This window comes from Eimeria necatrix, genomic scaffold, assembly GCF_000499385.1.
Source record: "Eimeria necatrix Houghton genomic scaffold, Enh_scaff194, whole genome shotgun sequence".
Taxonomy (NCBI): domain Eukaryota; phylum Apicomplexa; class Conoidasida; order Eucoccidiorida; family Eimeriidae; genus Eimeria; species Eimeria necatrix.
The window spans coordinates 32,575-49,676 of NW_013655096.1; the positions used below are offsets into that span (position 1 = coordinate 32,575).

Genomic DNA, 17,102 nt, shown 5'->3' on the forward strand with positions numbered 1-17,102 from the left:
CCCCCTGCTGCTGTGCTGCTGCAGCGTAGTGTGGGGCCCCACAGCGCTGCGCTGCCACAGGTGCTTTTTAGCCAGCAGCAGCAACCCCTGCTGCTGCTGTGGGGCCCCCAGTGGGGCCCCACAGCTGAGGGGGGCCCCCAAGGACAGCTGGGGGGCCCCCAGTGGGGCCCCACAGCTGAGGGGGGCCTCCCTCTTTCAGCAGCAGCAAGGGGGCCTCCCAGCTGCAGCAGCTGGGGGGCCCCCCAGCTGCAGCAGCTGGAGGGGCCCCCCAGCTGCAGCAGCGAGAGGGGCCCCCCAGCTGCAGCAGCTACAGGGGGCCCCCCGGAGCAGCAGCTTGAGGGGGCCCCCCAGCAGCAGCAAATGGTGGTAGCTGCTTAATATCTAAAATTGTTTTCACTTTTAAATCTGCAGCTTCTCAAGAACTCTCTGAAACGTTCCAAAGACCAAAAGGCCCACAGAGGGGCCCCCAGGAGCAGCAGCGGCAAGGGGGGGCCCCTACGGGCTGTGAGGGCCCCTGGGGGCCCCTAGGGTCTATGGGGGCCCCTAGAGGCAATAGGGGCCCCTAGAGACTATGGGGGCCCCTAGGGGCTTTGGGGGCCCCCAGAGGCAGTGGGGGCCCCTACAAGGTATGGGGGCCCCTATTAGCAAGAGGGGCCCCTGGGGGCCCCCAGGGGCCCCAAGACGCCCCAGAAGCTGGGGGGCCCCTCAGGCCTTTGAGGGCCAACCAAAAGGACTTGGGGGGCCCCCGAGGCACACTATAAAGGGCTGGGGGGCCCCCTAGTACCCAAAAGAAGGTCTAAAGGGGGCCCCTAGGGCCCCCAATAAAAGGCCTAGAGGGGGCCCCTGCAGGCGAACTGGAAAGGACCATGAGGGCCCCATGGTCTCGAAGTTAAAGATGACTTTTTCTGGAATTGCATCAGAATCAATTGAAGTTTACAAATACAACTTATTTGAACTATTTCACTAATTCAACAAACAAAATAAATATAAATTAACCACTTCTGGGGGCCATTGGGGGCCCCTGGGGGCCCCCTGGGGCCCCGTAGGGCCCTCTGGGGCCCTCTGAGGCCCCCTGGGGACCCCTGGGGCCCCTTGGGGCCCCGTGGGGCCCCGTGGGGCCCCCTGGGGCCCCGGGGGCCCCAGTGGTCCAGTGGTCTAGACCAGTGGTCTTGGGCTTTGTGAGGCTTTAAGGAGAAAATGAAAGACTAAAAGAAATAAGAATAAAATAAAAAGAAAAGGGAAGCAAAAGGAGATTTAAAAAGAGAAAAAAAGAGAAGTTGGAAGCAAAAAAGAAAATACAAAATTAATTAAAAGAGAAAAATAAATTGAAAATAATAAAAGGAGATGGAAGAAGCAAAAAGGAGATAATGAAAAAGAAAAAAGGAGATAAAGGGGACCCTTATGCACGCGCAGCAGCAGCTGCAGCAGCTGCTGCTGCTGCTGCAGCACGGCTGCAGCAGCTGCAGCAAAATGTACTGCAGCAGCAGCAGCTGTTGCTGCAGCTGAGAGCCTCTATTTCGGCTGCGGGTGTCTTGGGGAATTATTTGCTGCTGCTTCTTTTGCTCTCGCCTTTGCCATTTTCAATTAAATAACTCCTTAAAAGCCTTTTAAATTTTAATTAATTAATTAATTAATTAATATAAATCATAAAAGAGAACAAATGAGCTGAAAGGAGGGGGTACAGGGGGCCCCCAGCAGGAGTGCTTGCTGGGGGCCCCAGACGGGGCCCCCAGAGGGGGGCCCCCCAGGGGGCCCTGCAGATGCTATTTGAGGGCCAAAAAACTCCAAAAAGAGTTTAAAATGAAATAAAAACAGTTTAATAATAAAGTGAGGCATTCTGGGGGCCCCTGGCTGGCCGGGGGCCCCCTGCGCACCCTTTTCAGGTGTCTGTACACCTCATTTCCGGTGTCTGTACACCTCAACTCCCCCAAATGCTGCACGACCTCTTGATGGCCCTCGCGGGCTTTCCTGGGGACGTCTTCGTGCGTTACGAAGACCTGGGGCCCCCCGAGGCCCCTTCTGTGGGGGAGGGGGGCCCCTGGGGGGCCCCCTGCGCCCTCTGGTGTCGGGAGGGGGGGGCTTTCGGCTAAATCCGAAGTTGAAAGGGTTTAGTGAAGGGGAAAGAGAGGCCCTAGAAAGAGCAGCAGCCCCAGGGTACGATTTGCTGCTGATTCGGGAGTTCATTGCTGCAGCAGAAGCAGCAACGCAGCCGCTGCTGCAGCAGGGGGGGGCCCCCTGGGGGCCCCCCCCAGGGGCCCCCTGGGGGCCCCCCCCAGGGGCCCCCAAGGGAAACGCAGCCAGGCTTGCTGCTGGGGGCGCTTTCCCCGGGCCCGCCCGCGCAGCAGCAGCAGCAGCAGCAGCAGCAGCAGCTTCCTCTTCACCTCCCCCAGCAGCAGCAGCAGCAGCAGCAGCAGCAGCAGCAGCAGCAGCAGGGGGGCTCTACACTGCAGCACTGGCTAGGGCCTCGCGGGAACTTTGTGAAGATTATTTGGCAGCTTTAGTTGCTGCTGAAGATGAGCTGCTGCAGCAGCAGCAAACCCCTCTTGCTGCACTTTCCCTGGCCCTCAAAGACCAGCCCCACAAACTGCGCGTTCTCAGGCAAATCTTGTCCCAAGTAAACCCTAAACCCTAAACCCTAAACCCTAAACCCTAAACCCTAGGCCTCCAGAGACGACCCACCCTCGCGAGCAGCAGCCAGCGCCTGGGCTGGGGCTACGCCCCCCGCCGCGCCCCGGGCGCCCCAAGGGTTTAGGGTTTAGGGTTTAGGGTTTAGGGTTTAGGGTTTAGGGTTTAGGGTTTGGTGCAGGCGTGGGGAATGGCTTTGTCTGCTGCTGCTGCGGGGGCCCCCTTGCCTTGTGGGGTTTTAATGGACTTCCTTTGGAGGGGCAGCAGCAGCGGAGACCCTTTGGCCCGCGGGGTGTACGTACACCTCATCCGTGCATGCGCAGCAGTCTTCACTTTCCAGGTACCCGCTGCTGCTGCTGCTGCTGCTGCTGCTGCTGCTGCTGCTGCGGTTTCTGCGGATGCAGGGCGGCGCTGCTGCGGCCGCTGTGCTGCTGCTGCTGCAGGCGCTGCTGCTTTGCTGCTGCTGCGCTGGCTTCTCGCGTCACCCCCGCCGACCTGCTGCTGCTGCTGCTGCTGCTGCTGCTGCTGCTGCAGCTGTCTTCGTGGCTGCTGTCGGGCCAGCTGCTGGACCCTTACGGGGGGTTCTTTATTGTGAGGCGTTCCGTGGGGGGCCCCCCGGGGGGCCCCCAGTGCCCTTTTCGTCCCTCGGGGGCCCCCGGGGGGGGCCCCCCCGGGGGGCCCCCGGGGGCCCCCGGGGGGCCCCCCAACCTGGGGGCCCCCCTGGAGACAGAAGACCTTGGGGAGGCCCTTTCTTTGGAAGCTCTGCAGTTTGAGTGGGGAAGATTATTTCAAGTATCTGTTAGGGGGGCCCCCCTTTGCTGCTTCTGCAGCATGGGGGCCCCTGCTGCAGCAGCAGCAGCAGCAGAGGCGCGCGCAGGCGCAGCAGCAGCAGCAGCAGCAGCAGCAGCAGCAGGGGTCGTGCTGTTCGTGGGCAAAGCCGTCCGCGTGCTGCGCAGGGGGGGCAAGTGGGGGCAGCAGCAGCAGCAGCAAGTGGAGAGTCTAGCTGGCCAGATGGTGGGTTTGGAGCAGCAAAAAAATAATTCATTTTTTGTTTTTTGATTTTTAATTCCCGACTTCTTTCGAGCTCCCAAACCCTAAACACTAAACCCTAAACCCCCGACAGCAGCTGCCTTCCTTCCAGCGCGAGTTGGGCTGGGGCTAGGGCTTGAAAGATAGGGCCTACGCCTTAGGGTTTAGGGTTTAGGGTTTAGGGTTTAGGGTTTAGGGTTTGGGGTTTTGGAGTTCTGCAGCGCAAGGCCTTTTCCCACCCGTCTTCTCCCGCAGCTGTCATCTTGCCCTGCCTCAAGGCGCTGCGTGCCATCGTACCTAAACCCTAAACCCTAAACCCTAAACCCTAAACCCTAAACCCTAAACCCTAAACCCTAACCACCCCCATTCGAGCAGGCGCTGCTTCTTCCGCTTGTTTGGGTGCTTTCTTCTGTCCTTTTATGGGTTGGGGCTAAGGACTTAAAGTTTGGGGTTTAGGGTTTAGGGTTTAGGGTTTAGGGTTTAGGGTTTTTGCTTTTGGATTATTTATTGAATCGTTTCTTCACCCACCGCCTTGAGTGTTTTCTGTTTACTCCTCTTCCATTTATTCCCCCTTTTTATTCATTTATTTAAATTATAATTAATTAATTAATTAATTATAAATTTATTTATTTATTTATTTATTTATTTATTTATTTTGTTTTTATTTGAAGGTCTCAAGACTCCTCTGGGCCTCCCTGGCAGAGGGCGGCCTCTTCGGGTGTCTAGACACCGTGAGGGACTTTTATCTTTTGGGCCAAGGCAAGAAATTAGATAATAAATAAATAAATAAATAAATAAATAAATAAATGAATAAATAATTAAATAAACAACAAATAAATAGATAAATGAACGAATAAAAAACAAATAATAAATAATAAATAAATGAATAAATAAATAAATAAATAAATAAATAAATAAATAACAAATAAATAAATGAATAAGTAACAAATAATAAATAAATAAATAAATAAATAAATAAATAAATAAACACATAAATGAATAAATAAATAAATAAATAAAATACATAAAAAATAAATAAATACATAAATGAACAGATAAATACATAATAACCAAATAAATAAATAAACAAATAAATAAATAAATAAATAAATAAATAGGTAAACAAACAAATGAACAAACAATAAAAAGATAAAAGAATAAATAGATAGATTACAGATATATAAATACACAAATAGATAAATAACTAATTTAATGAATTGATTAATTACCTGTGTAATTGTATATTATTTATTTATTTATTTATTTGTTCCTTGGTTTACCATTTCTTTGTTTATTGTTTTTATTTATTTTATTATTTGTTTCGCTTTATTTCCCATTAGTTCTTTTTTTCATTTTTCATTTATTTTGTTTAGTTGTCTTTTCGCTTATTTAATTGTCTCAACTTAATTCTTTTTATTCACTTTATTTATTTATTTATTTATTTATTTATTTATTTATTTACTTTGTTCTTCTATTCATTTTTTCCTTTTTCCTCCTTATTTGCATAAATAAATAAATAAAGTGAATAAAAAGAATTAAGTTGAGACAATTAAATAAGCGAAAAGACAACTAAGCAAAATAAATGAAAAATGAAAAAAAGAACTAATGGGAAATAAAGCGAAGCAAATAATAAAATAAATAAAAACAATAAACAAAGAAATGGTAAACCAAGGAACAAATAAATAAATAAATAAATAAAGCTTCATTTATTCATGAGTTTATTATCTGATTCATTTTTCAATCCAGTTTTCAAGTAATGATTTTTGATCAATTCATTTTTGTGTAATTAATTTTATTTATTTATTTTTATTTGCTCATTTATTTATTTATATTCTTTTCTTTTTTAGCTGGCATTTACCATGTTTTCATTTATCAAATTGACTTTTTGAAACTAAAAATTGACTTATTTTTATTTATATCTTTATTCATTTAAACTCCTTTTATTTTTTTGGCCCACAAATGTTTTTTCAATTATTCATTTCTTTTATTTTATCCATTTATTTATTGATTTGCTTCTTATCCACTTCTTTCATTTTATCATTTATCTTTACTTCCATCTCTTCTCTTATCTCTTCTTATTTTCCTTTCTTTTGCTTTTTCAAATACTTCCGTATTCATTAATCTTTGTAATGGCCTCGGAATGCAGAAACTAGGGTTTAGGGTTTAGGGTTTAGGGTTTAGGGTTTAGGGTTTAGGGTTTAGGGTTTAGGGTTTGCTGCTGTAGGTCTATTCTTCACCTTTCTTTTAGAAGGCAGCCGTCGATTCTTGGGGGGCCCCTGGGACGAGGAAAGGGTTCACTTTGGGGGCCCCCTGGGGGGCCCCCCTGGGGGGCCCCCGGGGGGCCCCCCGGGGGGCCCCCCAGGGGGCCCCTTGACACTTCGCGTCCGGAGCCTTTGGGCTGCAGCAGCAGCGCAGGCAAACCCGACTTATGCTGATGCTGCTGCTGCTCCAGCCACTGCAGCAACTGCAGCAACTGCAGCAACTGCAGCAACAGCAGCAGCAGCAGCAGCAGCAGCACGAGGGGGGGCCCAAGCCCATCAGACACCGCAGAAGCAGCAGCAAAGTAATGCTCAAGGTGAGAAGCTGCATTTTGCTGCAGCCCCATTAGCCCCTAGGGGCTCCGAAGGGACCTCCAGGGGGCCCCAGAGGGGCCCCCAAGAAAGCCCTGAAAGTGCTCCAGCCACTGCAGCAACTGCAGCAACTGCAGCAACTGCAGCAACAGCAGCAGCAGCAGCAGCAGCAGCACGAGGGGGGGCCCAAGCCCATCAGACACCGCAGAAGCAGCAGCAAAGTAATGCTCAAGGTGAGAAGCTGCATTTTGCTGCAGCCCCATTAGCCCCTAGGGGCTCCGAAGGGACCTCCAGGGGGCCCCAGAGGGGCCCCCAAGAAAGCCCTGAAAGGGGCCTCCAAGGGGCCCCCAAAGGGGCCCCCAAGGGGCCCCCAAAGGGGCCCCCAAGGGGGCCCCAAGGGGCCCCCAACAGTCCCAAATATATATATTTATGTTTGCTGCATCTTTCTGCAGGTGAAATCCAAAAGGCGCTGATGCCGGTGAACCCCCAGGGGGCCCCCGGGGCCTCTGTGTGGGGCGCAGCCTTTGGGGTGGGGGCCCCTTGGGGGCCCCTCCTTGAGCCCACGCTGCAGTGCCTAGGGTTTGCGCTGGGGGCCCCCGGGGCCTCGGGGGGCCCCCCTCTCAGTCTGATTCGGGGCAAACCTCTACAGGAGTCTGACCTTGTATTCAGAGGAAAGGCTAGGTGCTGCTGCTGTTGCTGCTTTTGCTGCTGCTGCTGCTGCTGTTGCTGCTGCGTGTGCTGTTGCTGCTGCTGCTTGTGCTGCTGCTGCTGTTGCTTGTGCTGCTGCCGCTGTTGCTTGTGCTGCTGCTGCTGCTGCTGCTGCTGCTGCTGCTAGCACTGGGCTTGCTGCGCGCTGCAGCGTCTTCAGACAGCAGCAAGAACTACCGTTGGGGCCCACCGCAGTTGAACTGTTTGTGGGGAGGGGGAAAGGGTTTAGGGTTTAGGGTTTAGGGTTTAGGGTTTACGGTTTGGGCTGAGGGTTTGCCCGCAGGCTGGAGGACGGAGAAATAGTATTCCGGCACCCTTCGGTTTCGGGGGGCCCCAGGGGCCCCCCAGGGGCCCCGGGGGCCCCTCAGGGGGCCTCAGGGGCCCCCGGGGGGCCCCCAGGGGCCCCCCAGTGCCCTCTAGGCGCTGCGCTGCACCCTGAGAGGCAGCTAGTGCGGCACGGCTTCAAGGTGAAGACAAAAAGATTTATTTTTAATCTTTTTCTTTTTTGCTTTTTAAATTTAATTCTTTTCCTTTTTTTGACTTCTTTAGAGCTGATGAAAATGTGCATTTTGCATGTTTGCATGCATTTGCTGCGCATGCATGCAGCCTCTTTATTTATACTTTACGTGAATTCTGCATATAATGCAATTGTAGTTTAAATACCCAAATTAGTTACAAAAAAGTACCTTTTTGTATTTTAATTAATTCCATTTTGATGCACTTAAGGCCCCTCTGCGTTTGCTGCTGCGCTGCTGCTGCAGCACGGGTTCCAGCTGCGCCTGGAGGCCCCTGGAGGGGGCCCCTGGGGGGCCCCCGGGGCCCCCGGGGGGCCCCCCGGGGGGCCCCCTGGGGGGCCTCCGGGGGGGCCCCCGGGGGGGCCCCCAATAGGCGTAGGGGCATGCGTGGCCCTCGTGCTGCAGAGCAATAGGGCCCCCATCTCCTTAAAAGAGGCCCCCTTGATGAGGGCCCCCCAAAATCGAAACCCTTTGCAGTGCGCGGGGGGCCCCTGTGACTTTTTCTGGCCCTCGCTAGGTAAACCCTAAACCCTAAACCCTAAACCCTAAACCCTTGTTGCTACGCCCTCATTATTCCGACACTGGGGAAGCCCATCGAAGCACGGAGGTGTAGGAAGAAGACGCTTTAGGGTTTAGGGTTTAGGGTTTGGTGTGCAGGTGACTGCGTGGCTTTGGAATTCCGGCTGGGCACAATCCCTAACCCTGACGGACAATCGGGGCCCCATTTGGCTGTCGAAGCAGACCTCCTTATAGGTAGCTGCTGCTGCTGCTGCTGTTGCTGCTGCTGCTACTGCTGCTGCTGCTGCTGCTGCTGCCGTTTATGCTTTTGGTACTTCTGCTGCTGCTGCCGGTGTTGCTGCTGCTGCTGCACGTTTTGGCGGCGATGGGCAGTTGTTGCGCACATTTGATTTGTCCCCAGCGGTGTTGCTGGCGCTGCAGCTGCTGCAGCTAATTTTGCTGTTGCTGCTGCTGCTGCTGCTGCTGCTGCTCGGGCTGCCTGGTTTCTTGACAGGTGCAGGGGCCCTCGCCTGCCACTTTGAGCGGGGACTGCTGAAGGAGACCCCACAGAGTTCTGCTGCTTCTTTTGTCTCCGCGCTGCAGCAGCAGCAGCAGCAGCAGCAGCAGCCGCTGCTGCAGCTGCCGGCCCATCCGTGGGCTCTGCAGCGGCACCCGCACCCACAAGAGGGGGGCCCCCCGGGGGCCCCCTTGGGGGCCCCCCAGCAAACCCTGCTGCCCCCGCCTGCTTTGCTGCTGCGGCGGGGCCTCATAAGTTGGCCTTTAGACTCATCTCTTGAGACGCAAGAAGTGCACATTGAGTGCGCAGGGCTGCTGCTGCTGCTGCTGCTGTTGCTGCTGCTGCTGCTGCTGCTGCTGCTGCTGTTGGTGCGGGGGCTACCACTGCTGCTTTGATGCTGCTGTTCTGCGGCTGCTGGGCTTGGAGTGGGTGCTTCTTGATGCTGCTGCTGCTGTTGCTGCTGCTGCTGCTGCTGCTGCTGCTGCTGCTCTGTAGGCGCTGGGGTTGGGGCGGAGGCCTCTTGCTACTGGTGTTTGGTGCTGCTGCTGCTGCTGCTGCCGTTTCTTGTGCTGCTGCTGGGGCTGCTGTTTCTCGTTCCTGCTGTTGCTGCTTCTGCCTCTTTTCTGCTGCAGCTGCAGCAGCAGCAGCAGCAGATTAAGGCTCTTGTGGCCTGGCTTTGTCTGCTGCAGCGTGGACTTCTCCCTAGAGAGGGAGCGCCTGAGGGTAACAGCAGCAAGGGGCCCCCAGCAGCAGCAGCAGAAGCAGCGGCAGCTCTCGGGGGCCCTCAGGGGCTCCGCAGGGCCCCCGCCGCTGCTGGATATATCAGGCTTTGAAGTGAGACTGACATTAATACCAACTGCAGGGGCCCCCAGGGGCCCCTAGGGGCCCCCGGGGGCCCTCAGGGGCCCCCAGGACCCCCTAGGGGCCTCCAGAGACCCTCAGGGGCCCCCGGGGGCCCTCAGGGACCTTCGGGGGCCCCCAGAGGCCCTTTGGGGCCCCCGTGCAGGCTCGCCGATGCCCCTGGGGGGCCCCTTAGGGGCCCTTGGGGGCTCCTTGGGGGCCCCTTGGGGGCCCCTTGGGGGCCCCTGGGGGGCCGCTGGGGGGCCCCTTGGAACCCTCACACGAGGGGCCTTTTGCAGGCGATTCGTTACTTCTTATGCACCTTGAAGGCCCCCTTCTTGGGGGCCCCTTTCTTGGGGGCCCCCTTCTTGGGGGCCCCCTTCTTGGGGGCCCCTTTCTTGGGGGCCCCCTTCTTGGGGGGCCCCTGGTGGGGGCCCCTAGGGGGCCCCTCCGTTACCGCATTGGGGCCTCTTTGCTGCTGCAGTCCATTTCATTATTATTATTAATTTATTTGTTCATTAATTGCTTCACTGTTGGGTTTATAAAAATAAAAGGAATGGCTACTTTTATTTGTTTGCTGCCATTTGCTGGTCTGATTTGCTGCTGCTGCTGCTGCTGCTGCTGCTGCTGCTGCTGCTGCTGCTGCTCTTCTCTTTTGTCTGCAGCTCAGCAGCCTCATCTCCCTCAGACTCGGCGCCGCCTATGTGGGGTGCGACTTGCTGCTGCTGCTGCTGCTGCTGCAGCTGCTGCAGCTGCTGCTGCGGCTAGTTTGCTGCCGCATTTTCTGCTGCTTGTGCTGCTGCTTTTGCTTTTGCTGCTGCTGCTGCTGTGGGGTTCCCCTAAGAAGAATTTTCTGCTGCAGCCCCAAGACCTTTCAGCTGGTCTCTCTGCACAGCTGTACTGCTGCTGCTGCTGCTGCTGCTGCTGCTGCTGCTGCTCGTTTGCCTATTTGAGTTTGAACCTGAGGAAAGACTTCTCTTCTGTTTCATTCTAAAAGATTATTTATTTAATTTGTTTTATTAAATTGTTTTTTTGTTTTTGCTGCTGCTTAAATTTGCTGCCTGCAGCCTTTTTTCAGTTCCTCTGAAGTACCAGCACCGGCAGCTGCAGCGCCGAGACGCCCCCCCACAAGGTGCCTTTGCTGCTGCTGCTGCTGCTGCTGCTGCTGCTGCTGCTGCTGTTGCTGCTACTGGTGTTGCTGCTTCTGCTGTTGCTGGTGCTGCCGATGTCACTGTTGCTGCTGCTGCCGATGTCACTGTTGCTGCTGCTGCCGAAGTCACTGTTGCTGCTGCTGCTGCTGCTGCTGACGGTTGTCTGCTGCTGGCGCTGGTGCAGCGGACGCTTTGCTGCTGCCGAGGAAAATGTGTTTCTGCTGCTGATTTTCTTAGTGCTGCTGCTGCGGCTCCTAGGCCTGCTGCTGCTGCTGCTTTAGATTCCGCTGCTGCTGCTGCTGCTGTCGCTGTATCTGCTCTTGGCGCGAAATTTGCTGCTGCGCCTGCTGCTCCGGCTAGTCTGTTGCTGCAGCAGATGCTGCCAGGCTTGCTGCTGCTGATGTTGCTGTTGCTGCTGCTGCTGCTGCTGCTGCTTGATGTACCTCAGGGCCATGCGCCACGGTGGTCCCCCCCACGTTCGAGTCGACTGACTGGTGAGGGGCAGCAGCTGCTGCTGCTTCTGCTGCTGCTGCTGCTGCTGCTTCTGCTGCTACTGCTGCTGCTTCCGTTGCTGCTGCTGCTGCTGCTGACGCAGACGGCTGCTTGTGCTGCTGCTGCTGCTGTTCAGGTGTATCCGCGTACGCCGCTGGTACCACGAGTCGCAGCCGCCGCCGCTGCAGCTGCGAGGGCTGCTGCAGCAGCAGCAGCAGCAGCAGCAGCTGCCAATAAACTCAGCAGAGGGGCCCCACGCAGGGGCCCCCAGGGCCCTCGTCGCCCGGCTGCAGCTTGACCCTAAGGGGGCCCCCTGGCCCCTCCCGCTGCTGCTGCACGAGAGTTCTGTAGAAACTTACAATGCTTTATTTTCTTTGCTGCTGCAGCTGCGGTACCCAAACCCTAAACCCTAAACCCTAAACCCTAAACCCTAAATTTCCCTTTTCCCCTATGCGGCTATATTCGCTGGAGGAAAAGCTGGCCGACGGGCTGCATGGCGCCCCGCTTGCTGCAGTTCCTGCTGCTGTTGCTGCTGCTGCTGCTGCTGCTGCTGCTGCTCTGCAGGTCTCTACAAGTTGACCTGCAGCAGCTATGGCTGCGCAGCTGCCTCCTGAGAAAGTGGGCGAGCAACTGCTGCTGCTACTGCTGCTGCCGCTTTTGCTGCTGCTGCTGCTGCTGCTGCTGCGTGGGCCTGCGCTGCTCCTGCTGCTGCTCGTGTTGCTTTGTTTCTTTATTTATTTCTTTGTCTTCTTTTATTTTATTTCCTTTCAGCTGCAACTCTTCTCCTTCCTTTTTGTCACTTTTGTCCCCTCAGGGTCTATTCTAGAAGCCCTCGAATTGCCTTTAGCGGGGGTCCCCCTGGGGGCCCCCAGGGGCCCCTCCAGGGGCCCCCCGGGGGCCCCAGGGGGCCCCCCGGGGGCCCCCTCGGGGGCCCCCTCGGGGGCCCCCAGATGGTCTCGCGGCATTTTTGGGCAGCCCGCGCAGAGCTGGACTTTTATGTCTCCAACATTTTTGCTTATTTTCAATATTACGCAATTGATGTAAGTTCAAAGCCCTGGGGCCCCGTGAGGCCCCCAGGGGCCCCGGGGGGCCCCCAGCAGCCCAGGGGCCCCTGGGGGGCCCCCCAGGAGCCCTGGGGGCCCCTGTAAGCCCCTGGGGGCCCTCCAGGGCTTAGGGGGCCCCCAGGGGGCCCCTATATGGGTGTAAGGGGAATTGCAAATGCTTTCTGGAGTTGTGGGGGCCCCCCATGCAGCATTGGGGGGCCCCCTAGGGGCCCCATTGAGAGCATAAAGGGGCCCCTGAGGGGCCCCCTGCGGTGGCTGTGGGCCCCCCTTGGGGCTGCAAGGCTCTGCCTGAGGCGGGCAGGCTCCTCTGTAGCATTAGGGTTTAGGGTTTAGGGTTTAGGGTTTAGGGTTTAGGGTTTAGGGTTTAGGGTTTGATTTTGTGGGCACAGCCGGCGTTCAGTGAGGTGGAAGAAGCGGCGAGGGGGCGGAGAGACTTTGAAGAGATTCGTCTTGTCCACGACAACTTCCTTACGCAGCTTGCCTCGTAAACCCTAAACCCTAAACCCTAAACCCTAAACCCTTGGGCTTGCCTTCTTGGTGTAGCAGCTCCTACTCTCTTTTGCACAGATCCCTGAGCGCCTCTAAGCCCACCCTCTTGCCTTGCTGCAGCGCCGGCGCCCACAGTCGAGGGTTTAGGGTTTAGGGTCTAGGGTTTAGGGTTTAGGGTTTAGGGTTTGCGCCTCAGAAAGTGCTGGCTGCGCGTCTCTTCTCTTCTGCGGCCCCTCATGAGGCTTCTCACTGCTGGCCGCCGCCTTGTAGAGTTGGGGGCCTTTGCCACGCGTGTCCCGCAGGGGCCCCTGGGGGCCCCCCGGGGGGCCCCCGGGGGGGCCCCCCTGGGGGCCCCCAGGGGGGGCCCCCAGGGGGCCCTCAGGGAAACCCTTTCGGGGGGGGCCCCCAGGGGGGGCCCCCAGGGGGCCCTCAGGGAAACCCTTTCGGGGGGCTCCCCTAGCGAAACCCCCAGAAAGGGGCAGCAGGAGCCAGAGCAAGTAAGCTATGATTTTGGGGCTGTGCTGCAAGGGCTAGGGTTTAGGGTTTAGGGTTTAGGGTTTAGGGTTTAGGGTTTAGGGTTTAGGGTTCGATCGGGGAGGTTCCGTGCTAATGGGGTAGGGGTGCCCTACGGCCAAGCGTCTAGGGTTTGGGCCTTAGGCTTACGAGCTTAACGGTTTAGGGCTTAGGGTTTTGAGGTTTAGGGTTTAGGGTTTAGGGTTTAGGGTTTAGTGCCCTGTGGCTCGGGTTTGCTGCAGGTGGTTATCTTGGGCTCCCTCGAGGGCCCCCAGTGGTCCTTCCTAGCAGAAGCGCTTTCGACTACACGGTGAGGAAGGATCCTTTTGCTGCTGCTGCTGCTGCTGCTGCTGCTGCTGCTATTATAACAGCAGCAGCAGCAGCAGCAGCAGCAAGAGCAGGAGTGATTACTGCAGCGGCACCTTTCTGAGGTTGGCGCACGCAAGAGGACTGCAGAGGAGGCCCTTGTGTTTGCTGCTGCTGCTGATGCTGCTGCTGCTGCTGCTAATGCTGCTTCGGCTGCTGCTGCTGCTGCTGCTGCTGCTGCTGCTTAGGAAGGAAATAAGAGAACATATATCTCAGGTCTACACAGAAATGTGCGCCCTCAAGCAGGGGGCCCCCCACGCGCAGCTGGGGGCCCTTGCGCTGCCCCTTGACTTCAATGATTTCTTATCTCAGTTGACCCTGGGGGGCCCCCCAACCCCAAGGGGGGCCCCCTACAGGGGCCCCCCAACCCCGCGGGGCAGTGCCCGGGGGCCCCTTGAAAGTGCGCAGCAGCAGCAGCAGCAGCAGCAGCAGCAGCAGCAGCAGCAGAGTCAGCAGCGCCTGGTCACGGCAGAAGCAGCAGGGGCCCCCACTGCAGCAGCAGCAGCCATCCTGGGGGCCCCCCGCAGCTTGACCCCCCGGGGCCCCCGACACGGGACGGACTGGGGGGCCCCTGGGGGCCCCCGGGGGCCCCCTCGGAGCGCCAGCGTGGGGGCCCCCATCCCCAGGGAGCGAGCCGCCTCGGGGGCCCCCATGGGGGCCCCCCAGGAGGACAATTTGCTGCTGCACAGTTGCCGTTCTACAGATTCTGCTGAAGAGGCTTCTTCTGAACTGCTGCAGCAAGGGGGGCCCCCCTCCTACCCCACTCAGGGGGGTCTAGGGGCCCCCGGGGGCCCCCCAGGGGGCCCTCCCGGGGGCCCCTCCGGGGGGCCCCCAGCCTTCCTTAGGAGGCCTCCTTACCTTCCTAGGGGCTTCCCTTTTGTTGACCCGTCCGCAACTTCCCCCGCAGGGGCCCCCCAGGGGCCCCCAACAGGGGCCCCCCAAGGGTACCCAACAGGGGCCCCCGAAGGGTACCCAGCAGGGGCCCCCGAAGGGTACCCAGCAGGGGCCCCCTGGGGGCCCCCAGCAGGGGCCCCCGAGGGATGTTCAGCAGGGGGCCCCTGGGGGACCCCAAGAGGGGCCCCTTGGGGGCCCCTAGCTGGGGACCCTGGGGGCCCCCCAGGAGGGGCCCCTACGGAGTACCCTTTAGAGTACAGGGCCCTCGCTGAAAGGGCCCGCGAGGCCCTCAATGTGGCCAGACAGAAAATGCTGGAGAGAAGAGGGGGAGCCAGGGGGGCCCCCTGATTTGTTCTGGGGCCCCACAGGGGCCCCCACGGGGGGCCCCCCTGAGGGGCCCCACATGGGCCCCCACGGGGGGCCCCCCCGAGGGGCCCCACAGGGGGCCCCACAGGGGCCCCTGTGGGCCTCGAGGGCCTTTTGGGGTTTTTAGATTTGCTTCCTTGAGACTTAAGCTTGAAGGGTTAAGTCCCTATTTTCTTATAGTTTTTTTTCTAATCTTTTTTTAATCTTTTTTTTAATTATCTTTCATATTTCTTTGTTCTTTTTTCAGATTTGTTTAACTTTTCAAGTCTCTGAGTCTCTGTTGCTTTTTTTAATTTTGTTTTGTCTTTTTTGGTCCCTTTTTGTTTCTTTTGGTCTCCTGGAAAAGAAGCAAAAAGACGAAAAGAAGAAAATAAAAAAGAAATGAAGAAGAAAGGAAACAAAAAGATTAAAAAGGAAAAAGAATGAAAAGACGAAGAAGAAGATGAAAAAGAAGGTTAATGAAGAAAAACAGAAAAGAGAAAAAGAGAAAAAAGGAAAAATAGAAAAGAAGAAACAAATAAAAGAAACAAAATCAAATAAAAGAAAAGAAAGAAAAGAAGAGCGAAAAAAGATAAAAGAGGAAATAAAGAAAAAATGAAAAGAAATTAAAAGAGAAAAACTTCGAAGAGATAAAACCTCAAAGATATCTGGAAAAGAGAAATAAAAGAAATTGACTGGCCGCTAGCCAAACCCTAAACCCTAAACCCTAAACCCTAAACCCCAATTCTTAAACCGTAAACCCTAAACCCTTGCTAACCCAGTTGCTTCAGCGCTGGCCTAAACCCTCAAAGCTGGCCAGAGAAAGCTGAGAGGCAGACAAGGTACATTTAGGGTCTAGTGTTTAGGGTTTAGGGTTTGGGGCTTAGGGTTTAGGGTTTGGGGTTTAGGGTTTGCGCGGTTGAGCGGTAAGTAGCAAACTCCCGCCCTCCCTGTTTCCTGACCGAGGGTTTGCAGCGGCGCTTTTGTGGCTCTGCTAGGGTTTAGGCTAGAGGGTTTAGGGTTTAGGCTAGGGTTTAGGGTTTAGGCTAGGGTTTAGGGTTTAGGCTAGGGTTTACGGTTTGGTGTTAGGGTTTAGGGTTTAGCGTTCACTGCTCTAGCGCCAGACGGCGACATTTAGAGGCGGTGCTGAGACGGAGGTCCCTGACTTTAGCGATGAAACCCGAATTTAGGGTTTAGGGTTTAGGGTTTAGGGCCTAGGTTTCAGGGCTTTAGGTTCGGGGTTTAGGGTTTAGGGTTTTGGCGTGGAGGTGTCGGCAGCGGTCTGCTGTCTTGCAGCACACACGAGGCCTCGACTAGGGTTTAGGGTTTAGGGTTTGGGGTTTCCAAGCCTCTACTGCTTGGAATTTCAGTAAATAATTTAGGATTTAGGGTTTAGGGTTTAGGGTTTGGGGTTTTGGGGCTCAAGAGGTCTCGTTCCGCCGGGGGCCCAGGGCCCCCGCGAGCGGCAGCAGCAGCAGCAGCAGCAGAAGCAGCAGCAACTGCAGCAGCAGCAGCAGCAGCAGGGTCTCTGCGAGGTTTTTAATAAAGCGCTATTTTAGTAACTAATTAGAAAACCGAATTCCGTGGATCAGGACCGCTGGCTTGAGCAGTCCCAGCTAAACCCTAAACCCTAAACCCTAAACCCTAGACCCTGAAGACTGAACCCTTGCGCCTAAGTTCTGCGTCTTTGACTTGAGAGTTTTTCTCTAAGAAAAACCTGTCGCTTCTTGCAAGTCTGCTGCAGCAGCAGCTGCAGCAGCAGCTGCTGCTGCTGCTAGCCTGGGGTTCTCGCGAGAGCACGTGGCTGCCGTCTCAGCAGCAGCAGCAGCAGCAGCAGTGCAGCAACGAGAGCTGCTGCTGCTGCCAAGGCTGCTTTTGCTTTAGCTGGTTCCCCGTCTCCGCTGGAAGACGCGAACGGCTGCTGCCGCTGCTGCTGCTGCAGCAGCAGCAGCAGCAGCAGCAGGCAGCAGCAGCAGCTCCAAGGCCAGCAGCAGCATTGGCTTCGATAGCTGCAGCAGCAGCAAGAATAGCGGCAGCAGCAGCAGCAGCAATCGTTCTGGGTTCCGTTCCGTGCCGACTTAAAGGGCGTTTCTTTCAGAGCAGCAGCAGCAGCAGCAGCAGCAGCACAGTGAAGAGCAGCTGCAGCAAGCCCAGCAGCAGCAGCAATAGGAGCCTCAGGAGCAGCAGCATTGTGAACGGAGCAGCAGCAGCAGCAGCAGCGAAGCTTTTTCGGTCTCCTTGCAACCAGAAGCTCCCGCAGCAACAGCGCCGTCAGCAGCAGCTCCAGAGCCCAAAGCAGCAGCAAGAGGAGCAGCAGCAGCAAGAGTAGCAGCAGCAGCAGCAAGAGGAGCAGCAGCAGCAAGAGCAGCAGCAGCAGCAGGAGCAGCAGCAGCAGCAGCATCCGCTGCAGCTTTCCCAAGTCGGCGGGGTCCCCGGGAACGCGCCGCAGGCGCCGCCTGCGCCCCCGCCCCCCCTTCCCCCCCCCC

General features: G+C 55.7%; 1 protein-coding gene across 1 annotated transcript; it reads left to right on the plus strand.

Moving 5' to 3' along the window:
- Nucleotides 1–1,931: 1,931 nt before the first annotated feature.
- ENH_00025440 (gamma-tubulin complex component 4, putative) lies at nt 1,932–14,619 on the plus strand (the record flags this gene model as incomplete). Its single annotated transcript, XM_013584683.1, has 21 exons — nt 1,932–2,064; nt 2,118–2,614; nt 2,807–2,965; nt 3,160–3,622; nt 5,879–6,457; nt 6,677–6,803; nt 7,216–7,399; nt 7,694–7,964; nt 8,105–8,200; nt 8,460–8,763; nt 9,152–9,296; nt 9,968–10,011; nt 10,370–10,434; nt 10,902–10,947; nt 11,082–11,336; nt 11,510–11,563; nt 11,760–11,985; nt 12,399–12,493; nt 12,695–12,995; nt 13,254–13,321; nt 13,566–14,619. 21 exons carry the CDS (start codon nt 1,932–1,934, stop codon nt 14,617–14,619), a joined length of 5,166 nt encoding a protein of 1,721 aa, XP_013440137.1.
- Nucleotides 14,620–17,102: the final 2,483 nt, after the last annotated feature.